Consider the following 15,640-nt stretch of genomic DNA (forward strand, 5'->3'; position numbering starts at 1 on the left):
TTTTGTTTTCTTTAAGGTGATGAGGATTTTATGGTTTCTTAAAATTGGTGGTCAGGAAGAATTTCCATCACTATCATCATCATCATAACTTCACCTAATGCCTCAGATAGGCAAAAACCATTCAAGAGAATCTGGACAGTGTGATTTCTAAAATGAGGCTTTTCAAGAATATTGTTTTAGTGAAGGGTCATTAAATTAAACAGTAATACAAAGCCCCACTTTGAGTGTCAAATTTACATATTAAACAAAAGTTTGGATGCTCATTGACAAGTTGTTGTGAGAGACAGGGTCAAAAGCCTTACTGGCCTTACTGGAGCTGGATGTTCATCTCCAGTTAAATAGGGTGTGAACAATTTATGAAGATCTGTAGCTTAACATGTGGACTCTGTGGCATGTATTTCCCATACAGCAACCAAGAAGAAAATATACTCAGTCTATTCTAATAGGAAACACCTCAACAGCTGTAGTCAATGGTGGTATAGTCTGAGGGGTTACACGCGCAAGTGTGTGACCATGCACAAGTGTAACACTTGTGTTGAGTTATACAGCTGTAATCATTAATTGCAACATCATCATAACAATGAAGACCTAAATTGCCTTGTGTTCCAGTGCCAAAACTGGTATGTTCAACCATCTGCTTGAAGAACTCTGTAATATACAGATATATCTTCAAGACGTAATGCTATGCATGCCTTCAGTTTTCTTTCTTGGCTTCTAACAACATGTACCTTTAGGCATGAGGTTGGAGAAAAGGGGAATGAACTATCCTGTGGTATGGGAAAATGTCCTCTTATCTAGAGAAAAACATAATTTTACCACTCAAAAATGAAAGAAATTATTCATGGAGTTGCTGTGAAGGTTGCAGTGCCCTAGAACACTGCTGTAAATCATGTATGGTTTGTTTTTGCTGGGTTTTTTTTTTCCAAATGTAATTTTAAAAAGCCTCGATTTGTTTTTACATAGTCAAAACTTTTATAGTGTGTTTATTTAAGAAAAAAAAAATGCAATATTTCATGTGTGTAGAGCTTAGAAATGAAATACTTAGAAATGGTTAACTCAGGGCAATTAGTTTGTAGACATTATTTTTAAATAGCCATTGTGACCTCACTGCAGTAATATCTCATGTTACAGAAAAGACTGTTTAAAGCAAAGAGTTTTGACAAACAAGACCCCACAGCTAATCAGAACAGCAGCTCAAAGTCCACAGTTGTCAGAATTAGGCCACTTTATTGTATCCCCCTGGCTGAACATTATCATTTTTCTGATGGTACTGGTTTTACTATGCTCATTTTTAATTGTGCCTACTGTATTGCCTCTTAAAGGTGGCCTTGTAAGTTTTTTATATCAGTAGCAGATGTTAATTAGCTTTATTTTAATATTTATTTCTAAAGATTTAGTGCTTGTGTTCACATAGAGAATTTATTAAAAAGAATTTTCAATGTAACAAGCTGTTAAAGTAAGAAAATATTTAAATATAAATAATTAGGTGGCTTTCTGGGTTCTTGCTTTTAAAATCTTGACAAGTATTATAAGAAACATTCTGTATGCTTAGGCACTGTTTCTTTCAAATATATTTTCACAACATGTAAGAAACTTCAGGAAGGTGCTATTACGCTTTGTTTTGAAACTTTGAAATAGGCATTTTCAAAAGATTCTTTTACTATATACATCTCTAAAGGAAAGGAAATTTTCATTATGGTCTCTTTCCATTTGTAATAGCTCTTTATGGTTTCTGGTTTTTTCACTGCATAAATTGTTTGAATTGTTTTTCTTTTCTGGACTGTATTTATTTACTTTGGGTTTTCGTGTATTTGAACATTTCTGGAGTTTTGCAGGATGAGTAACTGCAAGGGAGTGTCCAACTGAAGCTGTTTTCATTGTGGGTTTATGGTTATTTCTCACATAAAATCTGTTCATACCTATAATGCTATGTTCCTTTAATGTATTTCTCATTGTAAACAGTTTTAGAGAACTTTCATCAATAACCAAGAGTCTAAACATGGCAGCTTGATATGTCAGGGCCTCGGGCCTTTTATGACAGTTAGGTAAATTTTTGCCATTCCCACATGAACAAGCTGGCAGCAGTGTTTATGTACATAAAATCAGAGATTGCTGAACTCTTTTGAGAAATGAGAGATTGGATCAAATTCCCAATCCCCAAACTGGGGCAAGTTTCTGACCTCCTGAGGAAGAACTGAGTTGGTCTTCCTATTAGAGCTGAAATGTCCTACTTGCTAGAAATTATTTAATTGCACTGGAGCAGGGTTAGTAACCCAGTTTCCTTGTCAAGTACCATAGGTGGTCTTTTTTTGCTCTTTTCTTTATTTAAAGAAACCTTGCAAGTACTTTTTGTTTGTTTGTTTGTTTCAAAGTGGAAGCCTTTGAAAAAAGTGCTGGAAAAGGATCTGTCTCTACATACTGAATCACAGGATTGTTAGGGTTGGAAGGCACCTCTGGAGATCACGTCATCCAACCCACCTGCCAAGTCAGGGTCACCTGGAGCAGGAAGGCGTCCGGGTGGATTTTAAATATCTCCAAAGAGGGAGACTCCACAACCTCCCTGAGCCTGTTCCAGTGCTCTGCCACCCTCAATGTAAGGAAGTTCTTCCTTTGTGGGACTTCCTCTGTTTTTGTTTCTGGTCATTGCTCCTTATCCTGTCACTGGCACCACTGGAAAGAGCCTGGCACCCTTGACAACCACGTTTGAGACATTTGTATAATACAAGATACAGCCTGGTACTTTGAGTATCTGCCCTGAAGGCTGCTTCCAGTCTGGACTCCAAATCCAGTGGAGGAGGAAGTGTTTTCTTTGTCATCCTCCCCAGCTCTGACTGTGTTTTGAGGTCTGGCAGGTACCTGCTGGATGAGACACTGTGGCTGACCAAGGAAAGGAGATCCCTGGTTTTTCTACAGTTTGGGAATTATCATTAGGCTTAGTTGCTTGCATGCCTTTTAGTAGAAATAAGAACTTCACTTATGCTAGGTGATATGGGTGCTTAGGGCATGCCCATGGGGCCTCTTTCCCTGAACATGCCTTCCATGCTACATGCTCGTGATCATTCCAGATTTTTCACAGTTCCCTTCCATAGAAGTGAAACAGGGGAGATGGGCAGCCATAGAAGTCACGTGGGAGATGAGGAAAGTGTTCAGGTTTTGACTTGGTTTGATGTTCAGGACATAGCTGAGGCCTTGTAGGCAGGCAGAAGAGCTCAGAAGTGATTCTCAATGTATTAGTTGAGAGAGAAAAGTACTGGCAGAGGAACATGTGCTGTGTGGTGAGATCCAAGCTTAAATATCAGCTACCCAAGATTTAATGAGTGCTGCTGTCACTTTAATGGTAAGCAGAGACTCTGTTTCCCCACAGAATATGGCATTTAGGTGTGTGTGTTTCAGTGCTGATGAGTTTTGAAGACTCAGCTTGATGCTGCCATGCGGCAGTAGCTATGAAGGAGATGAACCTACAGAAGTCTTCTGGTGATGGGCCCTTAAATCTTTGACTACAAGGCTGTGTTGGTAGCCACGCTGCACATTTAATATAAACATTCATTTTGAAAATCTATACTTGCATTTATCCATTTAAATTAGTATTTCCAAGATAAAAAGTTCTTCTAAGCCAAAGTGGTTTATATTTTAGGGCTTACTCCATTGTGTAATTAAGGTCACATCCCTTAGTCTAATCCCATAGCTGCACTGCTATGCTGCAGTAGAGTGCTTTAACATTCATACAAGTTTTCAAACATTTAAAGAATTTAGGACTATGTTTAATTTATCCCAGTGTGACAAATGGCTCAGAATTGGCATTTTGAAAATACTGCTATGAAGATGTATGTTCTGTAGGTGAGTTAATAACTATAATTTTTTTTGGTGAAGGATGCTGCAGAAGTTACTGAGCTGTTTCCCAGCTGCCTTGATTACTGATGAGACTTGTGCTTCTGCTGTTGAGGACCAGTCTTGGCAGTGTTGTTGGGGGTACCATGTGGGTGTTGGAGCCTGAGAATCCTGCTAGTGAGGTGATGTGCCTGTGGTAATACTAGAAGGAGGGTGTTTTGCAGATGTATCTCCACATTTTTGTGGATAGATTTTTATTTCCTTCTTTGCAAGTGCATATGATTTCTACGGAACATATTGCCATGAGATTTTGGTGGCTTAAAATATGTCTCACTCTGAAAGTGGGCTTGTTAAGAATTACCATGAACTTGAGATGGGAACTAAAATGAAAAGATTTCCAGATAAAACATTTTTGCTGAGCTTCATAATCAAAATAATTTTTTCCTTCTGTCTCCCTCTGTTTTCCCCTACTTTGCAGCAGTGAACCCCCAGATAACTTTTTTTTCCCCTACACATTGGAAGCACTACTACCAGGAAAAAAAAGGTGGTTTACCAGGATTCAAAAATCCAAACATGGCCATGGAGAGCATCTACCAGGAGCAAGAAGATGAGATGCTAGCTTTTCCTATCAGTAGAAAAAAAGAGAGGGTGTAGTTCAGATAGCACTGCTCCTTCCATCAGAGCAGCAGTTACTGCATCTTGCAGAAGTAGGAGAGAAGTAAAAGCCTCCCTTTTTCCAGAGAAGAGGGACCAAGTAGGTGGGACTTGGTACAGCAGGGTATTAGGGTATTAGGGTTTGATGAACCTCTGAAATGTAGCTGAACACCAGAGCCAAGTATCCTGTATTGAAGAAGGGGATTTGTGTTGATCTCTAAAAGTGCATAAAAGATCCTAGGAAAACTGTGTAGGCTCAGGAGCCCACAGGATAAACTGGGAATCGTGGCCTTGTTGTAAGGAGGAGGCTGTGAATTTAAAACATGATAGTTATGGAAAGATGTGGAATTAGAAGTATAAAAGCAGTTTAGATTTGAGACCATTGACACTGGCTGATGAACAAGCAGTAAGGATGTCTCCTAAAACTTTGTGAAGTGTTTAGAGCATAATTTTCATAAAATGCACACTGAAATAGAAATATTCACATAAGGCTACAAATCCAGTGAAACATTATATTCCTTATTATAATTTTTGGGCCCTTCTCTGTTTTGTTTTGGTTTTTTTTGTTTAAATGAGCGACTGAAATTATTGCAAAGAACACAATGCTGTCTAAGCAACACAGGGGTCCAAAGAAAACAAAACTGATTTACAAACACAGCTTTTACAAACACAGCCTGTAATATTGCACTAAATAATAAGACATTTTATTTTGGTTTGTACTGGCTCATTGGAAAATAGGGGAATTTAATTTCTAGGCTTTCTTCTGCATTTATGCAGCCTGTTGAAAGAAATCAGAGTTTTCATCATTGTGAGGTATCTATAGGGCAGTATTTAACCCGGAATCATCCCTGGGAGTGGATTACTGCTACTGAGTAGATGTAACAGTGATGGATTTCAGAACTAAAAAGAAACAAAATATTTTCTAAAGTTTTTTCTTTCAAAGGGGCATCTCTATCCAGCTCCCACTGAGATCTAGGGATACATTACAGGGTTAGTATGTAAGTATAGCTGCTAGGTTGCTTTCCTGCTTTCCAGATGTTTATACCTCCATGGATTTTCCAGCAGCTATTTCAACTTAACAGTGTTAGCATTTTTGGTTAAGACAACGTCTTGCTTTAAGCCTCATCATTTTCAGTGCACATTGAAATAGAAAGAGTGCTTGGTGGTAACATTGTTGTATTTATGGAGAGGTTTGTCTTAAAAGCTTTTGATGTAAGAGCAAAGCAGAATTAGCATAAATATATCAGCCTGTATTATGCTCAGCTATGCAAGCTATTGCAAACAATGCTAGTTGTAGTTTGGGTTTTTTTGGTTGGAAGTGATACATCAGCAGTGAGAAGTGACTCCCTTTGCAAAAGTTACTACCTTCCCACTTGATGGAAATTTCTCTTGCCTATATAATTCTGCCACCTTTAGTTTCAGGCCACTGTAATTCACATTATTCATGACCTTTTGAAGGTTTAAATGTATACTTGAACAGAACCCAGTTGATCTTACTGTTCACTGTACCATGTTTTAGGGAGGGAACAGAGTTGAAAACAGGCACTTTCATTTGTATTTTGAGTGATGGTAGATCTGAAAGACTATTTCATCTCCTCATGCTTTATATTGACAGTTAATATTACATGAGACCAAGACTACACAGCATACACATCTTTATCTAAAATTGGCTTAAAAATGAAATACTGCTGCCATTCTGGGTATGGATGACCTTTTATCAATTTCAGCCAAGTTTACTTAGGCTTTGCCTGTTTTTTTTTAACTTAGTAACATATATATGTGAGGTTTACAATGGCAATTATCCACAGAATAACTTGTATCAGTTTTAGGCATACATATTAGTATAACTTAGCACACAGACCTGTAGCCAGTGATTCTAAGTGAAGCTCTCATTTGTAGGCTTTGCAGTGACTGTTAAATAACCAATATCTTCATAATGGGGCCTGCAGCTCTGAAATGCACCCAGGTATTAGGGAAACCTGAGATTTTCCATCTGTGTCCCATGTTCCTGTGTAGGTTTTATTTTGTGATCTCTTTGAGTCCTGTTGCAGCTACTTCTTGATTACTTATACTGGAATTTATGTCATGTTTATGGTGCATCTTGACGTAGTGGTAGTTATATTTTATCATCTGGAAAATAAAATTGAGACAGGCCTTTAAATATCAAGGAAGGCAGAGTAAAGGCTGTCAGCCTTCATTATATTTATCCACTGTACATCATCCTCCCTTTGTGCAATCCCTTCATCTGCTGTCCCAGAGGGATGAATTAGGAGAATGAGCTTCATTGTAACTTTGTCAGGTGAAGCAATGTCCTCACCAAAGTCAAGGACAGAAATTTCACTCATTTCATTTGGACCACATTTTCGCATGGCTTTTTTGCTGCTTTTTCTGTAGCTTGAATACTGCTAAAATATGTCATGCCTTTCTGTGGATACTTTTAGACAAAGACTGGGTGAAACGTGGCCAAATGCGTAGGAGCCACAGGACACCACAGAGTGGAGGAGGGAAGTGTGTCACTTACTGTCAGTTGACACCATTCAGTCTGTGTTTAGAATGCAGTTTTAGGTATGAGAGGAAAAAATGAAGTCTATTAGTGCACAATACTGTTGTATTCATAATAGTGCTAGAAATAAATACTTGCCACAATGGAGTTTGCTCATAAATTTCTCATACATTTCAAGAAACTGCATATTTAGAATATATGAACCTAGGATTCCAAAGTTTCTGCATAGTTTATCTCTTCCTACTGCCTTGGTTTTAAAGTAAGGAAAGAATATTTTATAGGAGATTTATCTGTAGTTATTGTTAGTCGTGTAGCTATTGCTGCTCTAGGCTGTGTTGTATTCCCCTAAATCATGCAGATAGAGCATTGGTTATTTAAATATGAATATCTGACAAGCATATTATGGACTCAAGAGTGATTAAATTGTGATGCCTAGAATGAATTAAGTGCTTTGAATCTCTGCCTCTGCCACAAAGGAATCCTGAATTGAAGTGTCTGGCTGAAAATGCAGCTTTAAAAGCCCAAAACTTTGTGCATTTTGTATTCTACTCAGCAGGTGTGCAATAGTTGTGGGATATTAAAGGAGCTCAGTAAGACCTTTCAGAAAGGTTTTATTAATGTATACATGGTGTTAAATAGAACTATGTTTGAATGCATCTATAAGATTTTTGTCTTTGTTTTTCTTGAAATAATTTCTTAAGTCTAGTCATTTTGTAAGGAAGAGCAGTAATGGAAATTCAGAGTAAATCCTGAAAAACACAGTTCAGTCCATAGAAGGATTACACCTATACAGCAGACCTCTGGATGTGAACAGAGAGAAAGGAACATTTCTTGGTTCCCTGGATATACTTCACACGTTTTCTGGGAGTGGATGAAGAAAACCTATTTGCCTTTGAGTTTCTGCAGGATGTTACTGGTACCACAGATGTACCCAACAGGGAATTCAGATGCCTAAGCCATGAGTTTCTTTCGAATTTAAGCCAGAAAAAAGCCATTTCTATGCCCTGGTTGCTGCAATGATGATCTTCACAACTGGAATCTCAGTCTTCCTGAGACTACACTGTACTGCTGCTCTCAGCTTCTTATCATTAACAACAAAATTAATAAGTAGCAAGGTTCTGTAGTGTTGCTGTGTTGTTTCAGGTGCCCATGGACAGAAGAGAAGCTGGTAAAAATTGAACTAATTTTCCCAGTTAGCAGTAGGAACAGCCTGCAGCCATCACCAGCACAGGCAGAAGTTTCATTAGATTTTACATTCATCCACCTCTCTTTCATCACACTTTCTTTTTTAACTGTATCTGGTTAGTAATTTTTATCTCTCTGAGATGAGAATACTGAATAAGATTTCTGGTGATATTCAAATGCAGCACTTCAGTGAAATGGAGCAATTTAAACAGTGCACAAAAAGTTGATCCCTTTAGTAGCTGTATATTCCTTAATTTATAGCAGCAGCCCCACAGGTACAAAGCCTCCATGGCTGGCCACGTAACCACTTGGCTGATACCCCCCAGGCTCCCTGTACTGGCTCAGGTGGACATTTCTGTCCTGGCTCCTCACCAGGTCCTTGCTTTACTTTCTAGACATGCCTGAAGCACTCTGCCAGTTGTAGCATATTTCCATTGAGACTGGGGCACCTGGCTCCATACGTGCTTGCAGGCAAGCACATTTGTTCTCTCAGATGAACACACATGCATGGTGGGATTTACTTTTCTTCTTTTTTTTTCCTTTTAAGTGAGGTGTTGAAGCCAGTGTGGATTCTCAGCCTACTGGGCAATGGCTGCTGACATTGATGAGGGCTATCCAAAGTGAGGAAGTTGTTAAATGCTGGGAAAAGACTTGCAAAAGCAGCCTTGAGCTGGAGGCCTTGGTTCCCGTAGCTCTGATCTGTCGTGTTGTGCAGAGCCACTCACCAGGAGGAGAATGGAGTTGGCAGCAGTCCTCAGGGGCAGGACATGGTCACCTTTAATGACAGTGGTCTAGCAGGAGAGTTGTCTTGCTTACTCAAGTAGTGTTAACTCAGTTGGGTGACAGTGTTAAGTACAGAGAGCTTGGTTGTTTGTGGGGTTTTCTTCCTCTTGCCAAAACCCCTGCTCTCACACAGATTTGATTTCTGCACACAAGTGTTAAATACACACATCAGTGGGGTATTTCTACAGGCACTTAGCCATCCAGCTCTGAGCTGCCAATGTGGAAAGATTTGCTCTGTGTGTACGGAAGAGAAACGTGTGTGCAGATGCAAGCTGGAATTGCCTTCTGCACATTTGGAAGTTTCATACTTAATTTCAAAACAGTACCAATAAATATGTTTATTCAAATGAGGAAAGCTTTTTCTCTTTCAGGGAGACTTAGTTTAAATTCAGGAAGTTAAACTGCTGAGGAGTTAGCACTAGGATTTATAAAACAACATTGAAAGAGAAGCTTAATTAACATTTCACTACCCTTTCAATTGCACTGAATCTGTGTCTGGTTTATCACCCACCTAAATATGTTAGTTTGTATTTGAAGAATGCTTGTGACAGTGAGCCTTCAGGAGAAAGCTCAGCTTTTTCCTATAATCTCATTATAGCATTTGTATATTTAATTTGCTTGCTTTGACCTTGGATAATATGTAGAAAGTATTTAATGTATATATATCACATGATTCTGGTCATCAGTGATTGAGTTTGTTTTGTTTTTACTGTTAATGTAACTTCAACTGGAATTTCAAGTTGGGTATGGGTGGATGAGAACACATAGGATGAAAGCAAATCATCCCAGGGAAGGATGCTGCTCTGTGTTCTTTAAGATAGAGTGAAGAAGGAGCAGCTGCTTTTCTTTCTCTCCCTGAAGATCACAGTGATAGTAGAAATGGGATATTAAAGAGGGCAGCATAGATTAATGGGGCAGTAATAAAACAAATGAGACCCATTAGTGAAATCACTGCTTGAAAAGTAGATTCCATGGTAAGTGCCCTTCAGTGCCTCGTTTAGGAAAAATTGTTTCAGCACTTGTAATATCATCCATGGTGTTGGATTTTAGACTGTTGTGACAATCTCAGTGATAAAACCTTAAAATAATTTAGTTGAAGATAAATTTTGTTTGCACTTACTGCTTGATAGAAAACCTGAGTTATTATATCTATCTACATGTTAAAGACAAGTTCTTCTTTTCCAAACCCAGTCACAATGATTTTTCATGTTCCCAAAATCTTACATAAAAAAACAAAGATATTTTTTGTTGTTCTGTTAAGCCTGTAAGGTGATCATGAGAGCTTGGAAGGCCTTCTTTTATTGCTGGAGCACCAGTGCTATGGATACCAGTGTTCAAACAGACTAGGAACTGGAATTGGTGGATTTAGTGACATCTCCTGGCTTTATTTGTTTTTTCTGTATTTGATTAGCAATGAAGGATGTGCATTGCACTTAAAACTCTTCATGTCTCTGTTTGCTCTCTGCTTTTTAGACCAGATTGTTTTCTGGACGATTTAATGAGCAAGGAAAATACACTTGATTGCTGAGATTTATACAGTATATTGCCTATAAGGAGAAAAATGTTTGGGGGTTAGAGATAAAACATGTTCACAAATCTACTTAACTAAGCCAAATATATTAATATGAAGTGCTTTTTTACTGGGAGATGTGTGGCTTCAAGTCTCTGAATTGTCTCATTCTGCTTCCTTCTCCCTCTAGAAATGTATGGCTGTATTGTGATGAGGCTTAGTTTTTTTAGATTCCCCCCATGTAATTTTGTTAAATCCAAGCTCAGAGTGTAAATATCAAACGATTCACATCTTGTGAGACGCAGAGGGGCGCTGGGCAGGAGCGGGGCAGGGGCTCCGTGCGCGCTGCCCGTGCGGCAGCGGCTGCTGGCGGGCGGGCGGGCGGCGGAGGCAGAGGAGGGCCGGGAGGCGGCTGTTGCTATCGCTCTGATGTCAGGCGCTCCCGCTAACGTGTGGTTGGTTATTCTGCCTTTCAGATCGCTGCCGCTCGCTCCTGGAGCGCAGGGGGGACGGCCAGACTCCCGCATCTTTCAGCAAGAAGAAAGGAGCCAGCGGAGCGGACTAATACGGACTTGTGTCGGGTGCCCTTGCCCTACAAAGGCTGCCTTTAAAAGAGGAACGCAGTGCTATTTAATGAGCTGTGAGATGAGGCACTGCTGCTAACGCTCAAATCCCAGGATTCATCGGCTATTCATTGTGCTTAATGTACATGTTTCTGCACCGTGCATTTAGGAGATCCCAGAGAAGAATCCAAAACGGCTGCGGGGGAAAGACCACCAAACATGCCTACAGAAACATTACCGACAGGTAGCATGGTGAAGCCGGTCAGCCCTGCCGTGACTTTCACATCTGCCGTTCCTCTCCGCATCCTGAACAAAGGACCTGACTATTTTCGCAGGCAGGCGGAGCCTAATCCAAAAAGACTGAGTGCAGTGGAGAGGCTCGAAGCCGACAAGGCGAAATATGTCAAGAGCCAGGAGGTCATCAATGCCAAGCAGGAGCCTGTGAAGCCAGCGGTGCTGGCAAAGCCGCCGGTCTGTCCTGCGGCCAAGAGAGCGCTGGGGAGCCCCACCTTGAAAGTCTTCAGCAACAATGCAAAGACTGAGAGTGGAGTCCAGAGGGAAAATCTGAAACTCGAGATTTTGAAGAACATCATCAACAGCTCTGAAGGCTCCAGCTCAGGCTCAGGGCATAAGCACGGTCCCCGAAATTGGCCACCCCACAGGGCCGATTCGACAGAGCTGAACCGACACTCGTTCGCCGAATCCTTGAAGGTTTACCCCACACAGGGCCGGAGCAGCCCCCAGGAGAGCAGCTCCAATGTCAGCAGAAGGCTCCTAGATCAGTCAGCAGAGACTTTCTTGCATGTCTCTCACAGCTCTTCAGACATTAGGAAAGTAACTAGTGCAAAGCCCTTAAAAGCAATACCCTGCAGTAGTTCAGCCCCACCTCTGCCTCCAAAGCCCAAAATCGCTGCCATTGCCACCTTGAAATCCCCAGAGATTGAGGCGGTGGAGTCTGGATGCGGAGTTAGTAGAAGACCCTCCCTACAGCGGTCAAAATCAGACTTAAGCGACAGATACTTTCGTGTTGACGCAGACGTTGAACGATTCTTTAACTACTGCGGACTGGATCCTGAAGAGCTTGAAAACCTTGGGATGGAAAACTTTGCAAGGGCTAACTCTGATATTATATCCCTCAACTTTCGCAGTGCAAGCATGATTAGCTCAGACTGTGAACAGTCTCAGGACAGCAACAGTGACCTTAGAAATGATGACAGTGCCAATGACCGTGTGCCATACGGCATTTCTGCCATTGAAAGGAATGCCAGAATCATCAAGTGGTTGTATAGCATCAAGCAAGCTAGAGAGTCACAGAAAGTGTCCCATGTGTGAGAGAGAAATCCACCATAGAAAGAAGCAAGGACTGTATCTTTGTCTGTGAATATTCAGTTTGTGAAGGGTTGTGAAGTCTACTTGAAGTCTTGTACCCTTCTCAAATCTCTTTGTGTTGCTTGTTGTGCAATGTTTCCAAGTTGCATGCCTGTCAACATGTGAGCTGACCTGGCTTCCACTTGAACAGTAACTAACTACAAAGCCTGGCTGAGCATACACATTATCTGCCAAAAGTTTAAGACAAGAATCTGATTAGGGCTTCAGTATAATCCAAGTGTTTACATGGAAAGGTTATATGACTTCTTTGGTATTTATGTGGTTCCTCGTGGATTTTATATATGTCACTTTTTGTCTTAATACAGATATTGTCAACTGACTTTACTCGTTTCCAAGTTGAAACAGAATCCCTTTGGGGGGAAGAAAAGTGGAATTGGCTCAAATACGAGGTTTAGGCATACAACGATAGGCAAAGCAGCCTTATCTTTTGTAGAAAGTGCATTATTGGCACACAAAAGCTGTTTCTAAAAGGCAAAGAATGCTATGTTCTTAAATTATGTATCGTTGTTAAGCTATATATCCCTACTTGTAGTAAGGCACTGTTCAGTGAAAGTTTATTTTTCCTAGGTAAGCTCCCTCTGTTTTACAGCAGAGGTAGTCTAGTGAATCTGCTTGACCTCTGATAAACTAAATGAGACTTGCACTTGGGTTGGTGTAAGCATTTTAATGATTTTGTATTATGCCAGTTGGAAAAACTTAAAGAAGGTTGGAGTCAACAGATGAAAATGGTGCAGGTGCAGGATTTTGTGGGTTTGATTTTTACTCAAAGATTCCTGGTCTTAAACTTTTGACAGGAATAATTAGATCCTATAGCTGATATTGAATGCCTTTATTAGTCAAAACACATCATGACTACAAATTCCATGCTGTCTTAATTTTTTTTGTAGACCTATTTGAAGAGTTAGTGAACAAAAATGGAAACACACAGCCATATCAATATAACGCCTCCTATTCAGAAGTAAATACGCTCAGTAGCTGAACTATATCTGAAAAAATGTGATTATGTTGTCTTGCATATGTTATATCTAAGGCTGTGAAAGTTTGTTCCAGCTCTAGGAAAGTGTAGAAACATGACAGTATGTAGCTTTTCTTTTCTCTTTTTTTTTCCTCCTTAAGACGGTTAGTGCTGCGAATCAACCTGTTACAAATCTTTCAACAATCTGTCTTCCCAGTGGTTTAATTAACTGTCACTTCAACTGACAGTGGTGGTGTGGTAGTGGAGGAGTTGAAAGTACAGTGGTCTGCTTCATTATTATTGTATTCAAGCTTTGAAGTAAATTGCAGCACTACCTTATACTACATCAGCTAATAGGAAACTTTTTTATTGTGTAAATGCTGTAAGACTTTGTATATACTTCAGTTGTTACAAAATCTTTAAAAGGAAGAGTGTTATGCTAATAAAAGCTCCTGGTGCAGGTATGGTAGGGGTTTTTTGTTCTTATTTTCACCCCTCCCATCCTTAAAACTGTATCAGGAACTCAATTGCAGTGTGTTTTAGTGCTGTAGAAGGTCTTGGTTAAATAATAGTTCCAGTAAAAGGTTTCTTTTACTAAAGTGCTTTTCAGAATATAATTTTTTATAAAATAACTATAGCAGCATGATCTGTCTGGAGAACTAGAAGAGATTTTCAAGACTCCTAAAATAGCTTGCTTCTTCCTTACCTAGCAATGTTACTGTTCCCGTTTATAGCATCTGTTCGTAATGAATCACCGCAGTCTTCTGAATTATTCTTCAGTAGTGCTTATTTATATATTTGAATATTAAAGATGTTTTACAAAGTCGGGTTCTCTCTTTTCTCTGAGAAGCCTGTAGCCCAGCTTATAACAGATAGCTATAGTTAATGCAGGCAAGACTGGAAGTGGAGCCATGCAGTCATTTGTTTCCTATGGAATTATCCTACATCCAGTTTTATATAATTGTTCTCTAAATGTTTGTTTATGGAGGGAGGGAAGCACACATTCAGTTTCAGCACACATTCAGCTTCAGGAGGCTACTCTGTGATTTTTACAGTTGACTTCACAACCTAAGACTTACAACATTCCTAGCTCAGACAAAAAAGAATAAAAAAGAGGAGCTCTGTATTTCAGCTACAGGCCCATTTGTGACATTTTAAGCTCCATGGGCTTCAGTTGGCATTGACATCACACTGGTTTTTCAAGCATATTTTTCCAATAGTAAGTTCTACTCAGTTCAGTGACTGTTTTGCCAAGGAAAATAATGCTTGAGGGATTAAAGCCAAGTGTAAAGCAGCTGTACAGCAATGAAATAAAGAAGTTAAAACCAAAATAAAAAATGCACCCACATTGTTCTCTCTCAAGTGTTTTAAGAATGATGATAAACATGCTATCTCAAGTGTTGTCAGCCAAAAACAGTAATAAAGAAGCTTTTATAACTAGAAAATGGATTAGAGCATATGCTAGTATTCTGAATTTGTTTCCCAAGGTTTGTTGGGAAGCCATAAATTCTTGAGAAATCAAATTCATTTCCTTTTAATCACAAAAGGGGTTGTAAGCTATCTGTAAGAGGGGGTTTCCTCACCCAAAATCTTAGGCAGCACCTTTGGAACAGCACAGGTGCTGATCTGCCTTTGCTGTCCCTGCTTCCTATGGTGTGCACATGGATAAGATTTTACAGGGCATAGACCTTCAGTCAGCTGGGCTTGCAACTCTGGTGAGGTTGCAGTAATAGAAATCATGGGATTGCAGAATGTTCGCAAGGCTTTGAATAAGCAGGTAACAATTGCCTTTATTTGTCACTTTATTAGCGTTTATGCAGATATTATTTAATTATTAGTCACCCCAGGACCATAGTCTTGTTTTTACCTGTATGTTTGCATAAAATCTAAATCATTAGTGTCTGATTGTTTTTGTATTCAAATGGGAATAACCATTCTATACCATATAATGTTATATATTACCTGCCTTTGCAGGCAGGTAATCCTGTCGTGTCAAGAGTGCATTCTGCCTTAGGAGACTTCTGAGTGCTGAATGCTGACTCCACAAAGAGCTGTAACCAGCTGAAATGCTGCATCAGGGACCTGTTCTGGTCCTGTTCCTGCTGTGTCCAGCAGGCATTTACCCAGGTACGAAGTGCACAGCAGGTGTTCACAGCTCTTGTTACAGCTCTGGAGGGAAATGCAAGCCTGTCCTGTGAAAGCTGGAACTGACAGTACTGGCCACAGCAGTGGAGAAAAATGCAGTATGTCTTCAGTGGTTGGTATGAACT

At 39.8% G+C, this 15,640-nt stretch overlaps 1 protein-coding gene across 7 annotated transcripts in view; it reads left to right on the forward strand.

Moving 5' to 3' along the window:
* FAM110B (family with sequence similarity 110 member B) overlaps positions 1 to 14,465 on the forward strand; it is a 113,993-nt gene extending 99,528 nt beyond the window's left edge. For 6 of the 7 annotated variants that reach the window (XM_030943275.1, XM_030943273.1, XM_030943272.1 and 3 more), the window contains one exon: positions 10,940 to 14,465. In XM_030943275.1, coding sequence (XP_030799135.1) covers positions 11,246 to 12,358 — 1,113 coding nt within the window. In that variant the 5' untranslated portion in view covers positions 10,940 to 11,245 and the 3' untranslated portion in view covers positions 12,359 to 14,465. The remainder of the gene's footprint in view (positions 1 to 10,939) is intronic. The other variant, XM_030943278.1, reaches the window with a different exon arrangement.
* Positions 14,466 to 15,640: the final 1,175 nt, after the last annotated feature.

This window comes from Camarhynchus parvulus, chromosome 2, assembly GCF_901933205.1.
Source record: "Camarhynchus parvulus chromosome 2, STF_HiC, whole genome shotgun sequence".
Taxonomy (NCBI): Eukaryota; Metazoa; Chordata; class Aves; order Passeriformes; family Thraupidae; genus Camarhynchus; species Camarhynchus parvulus.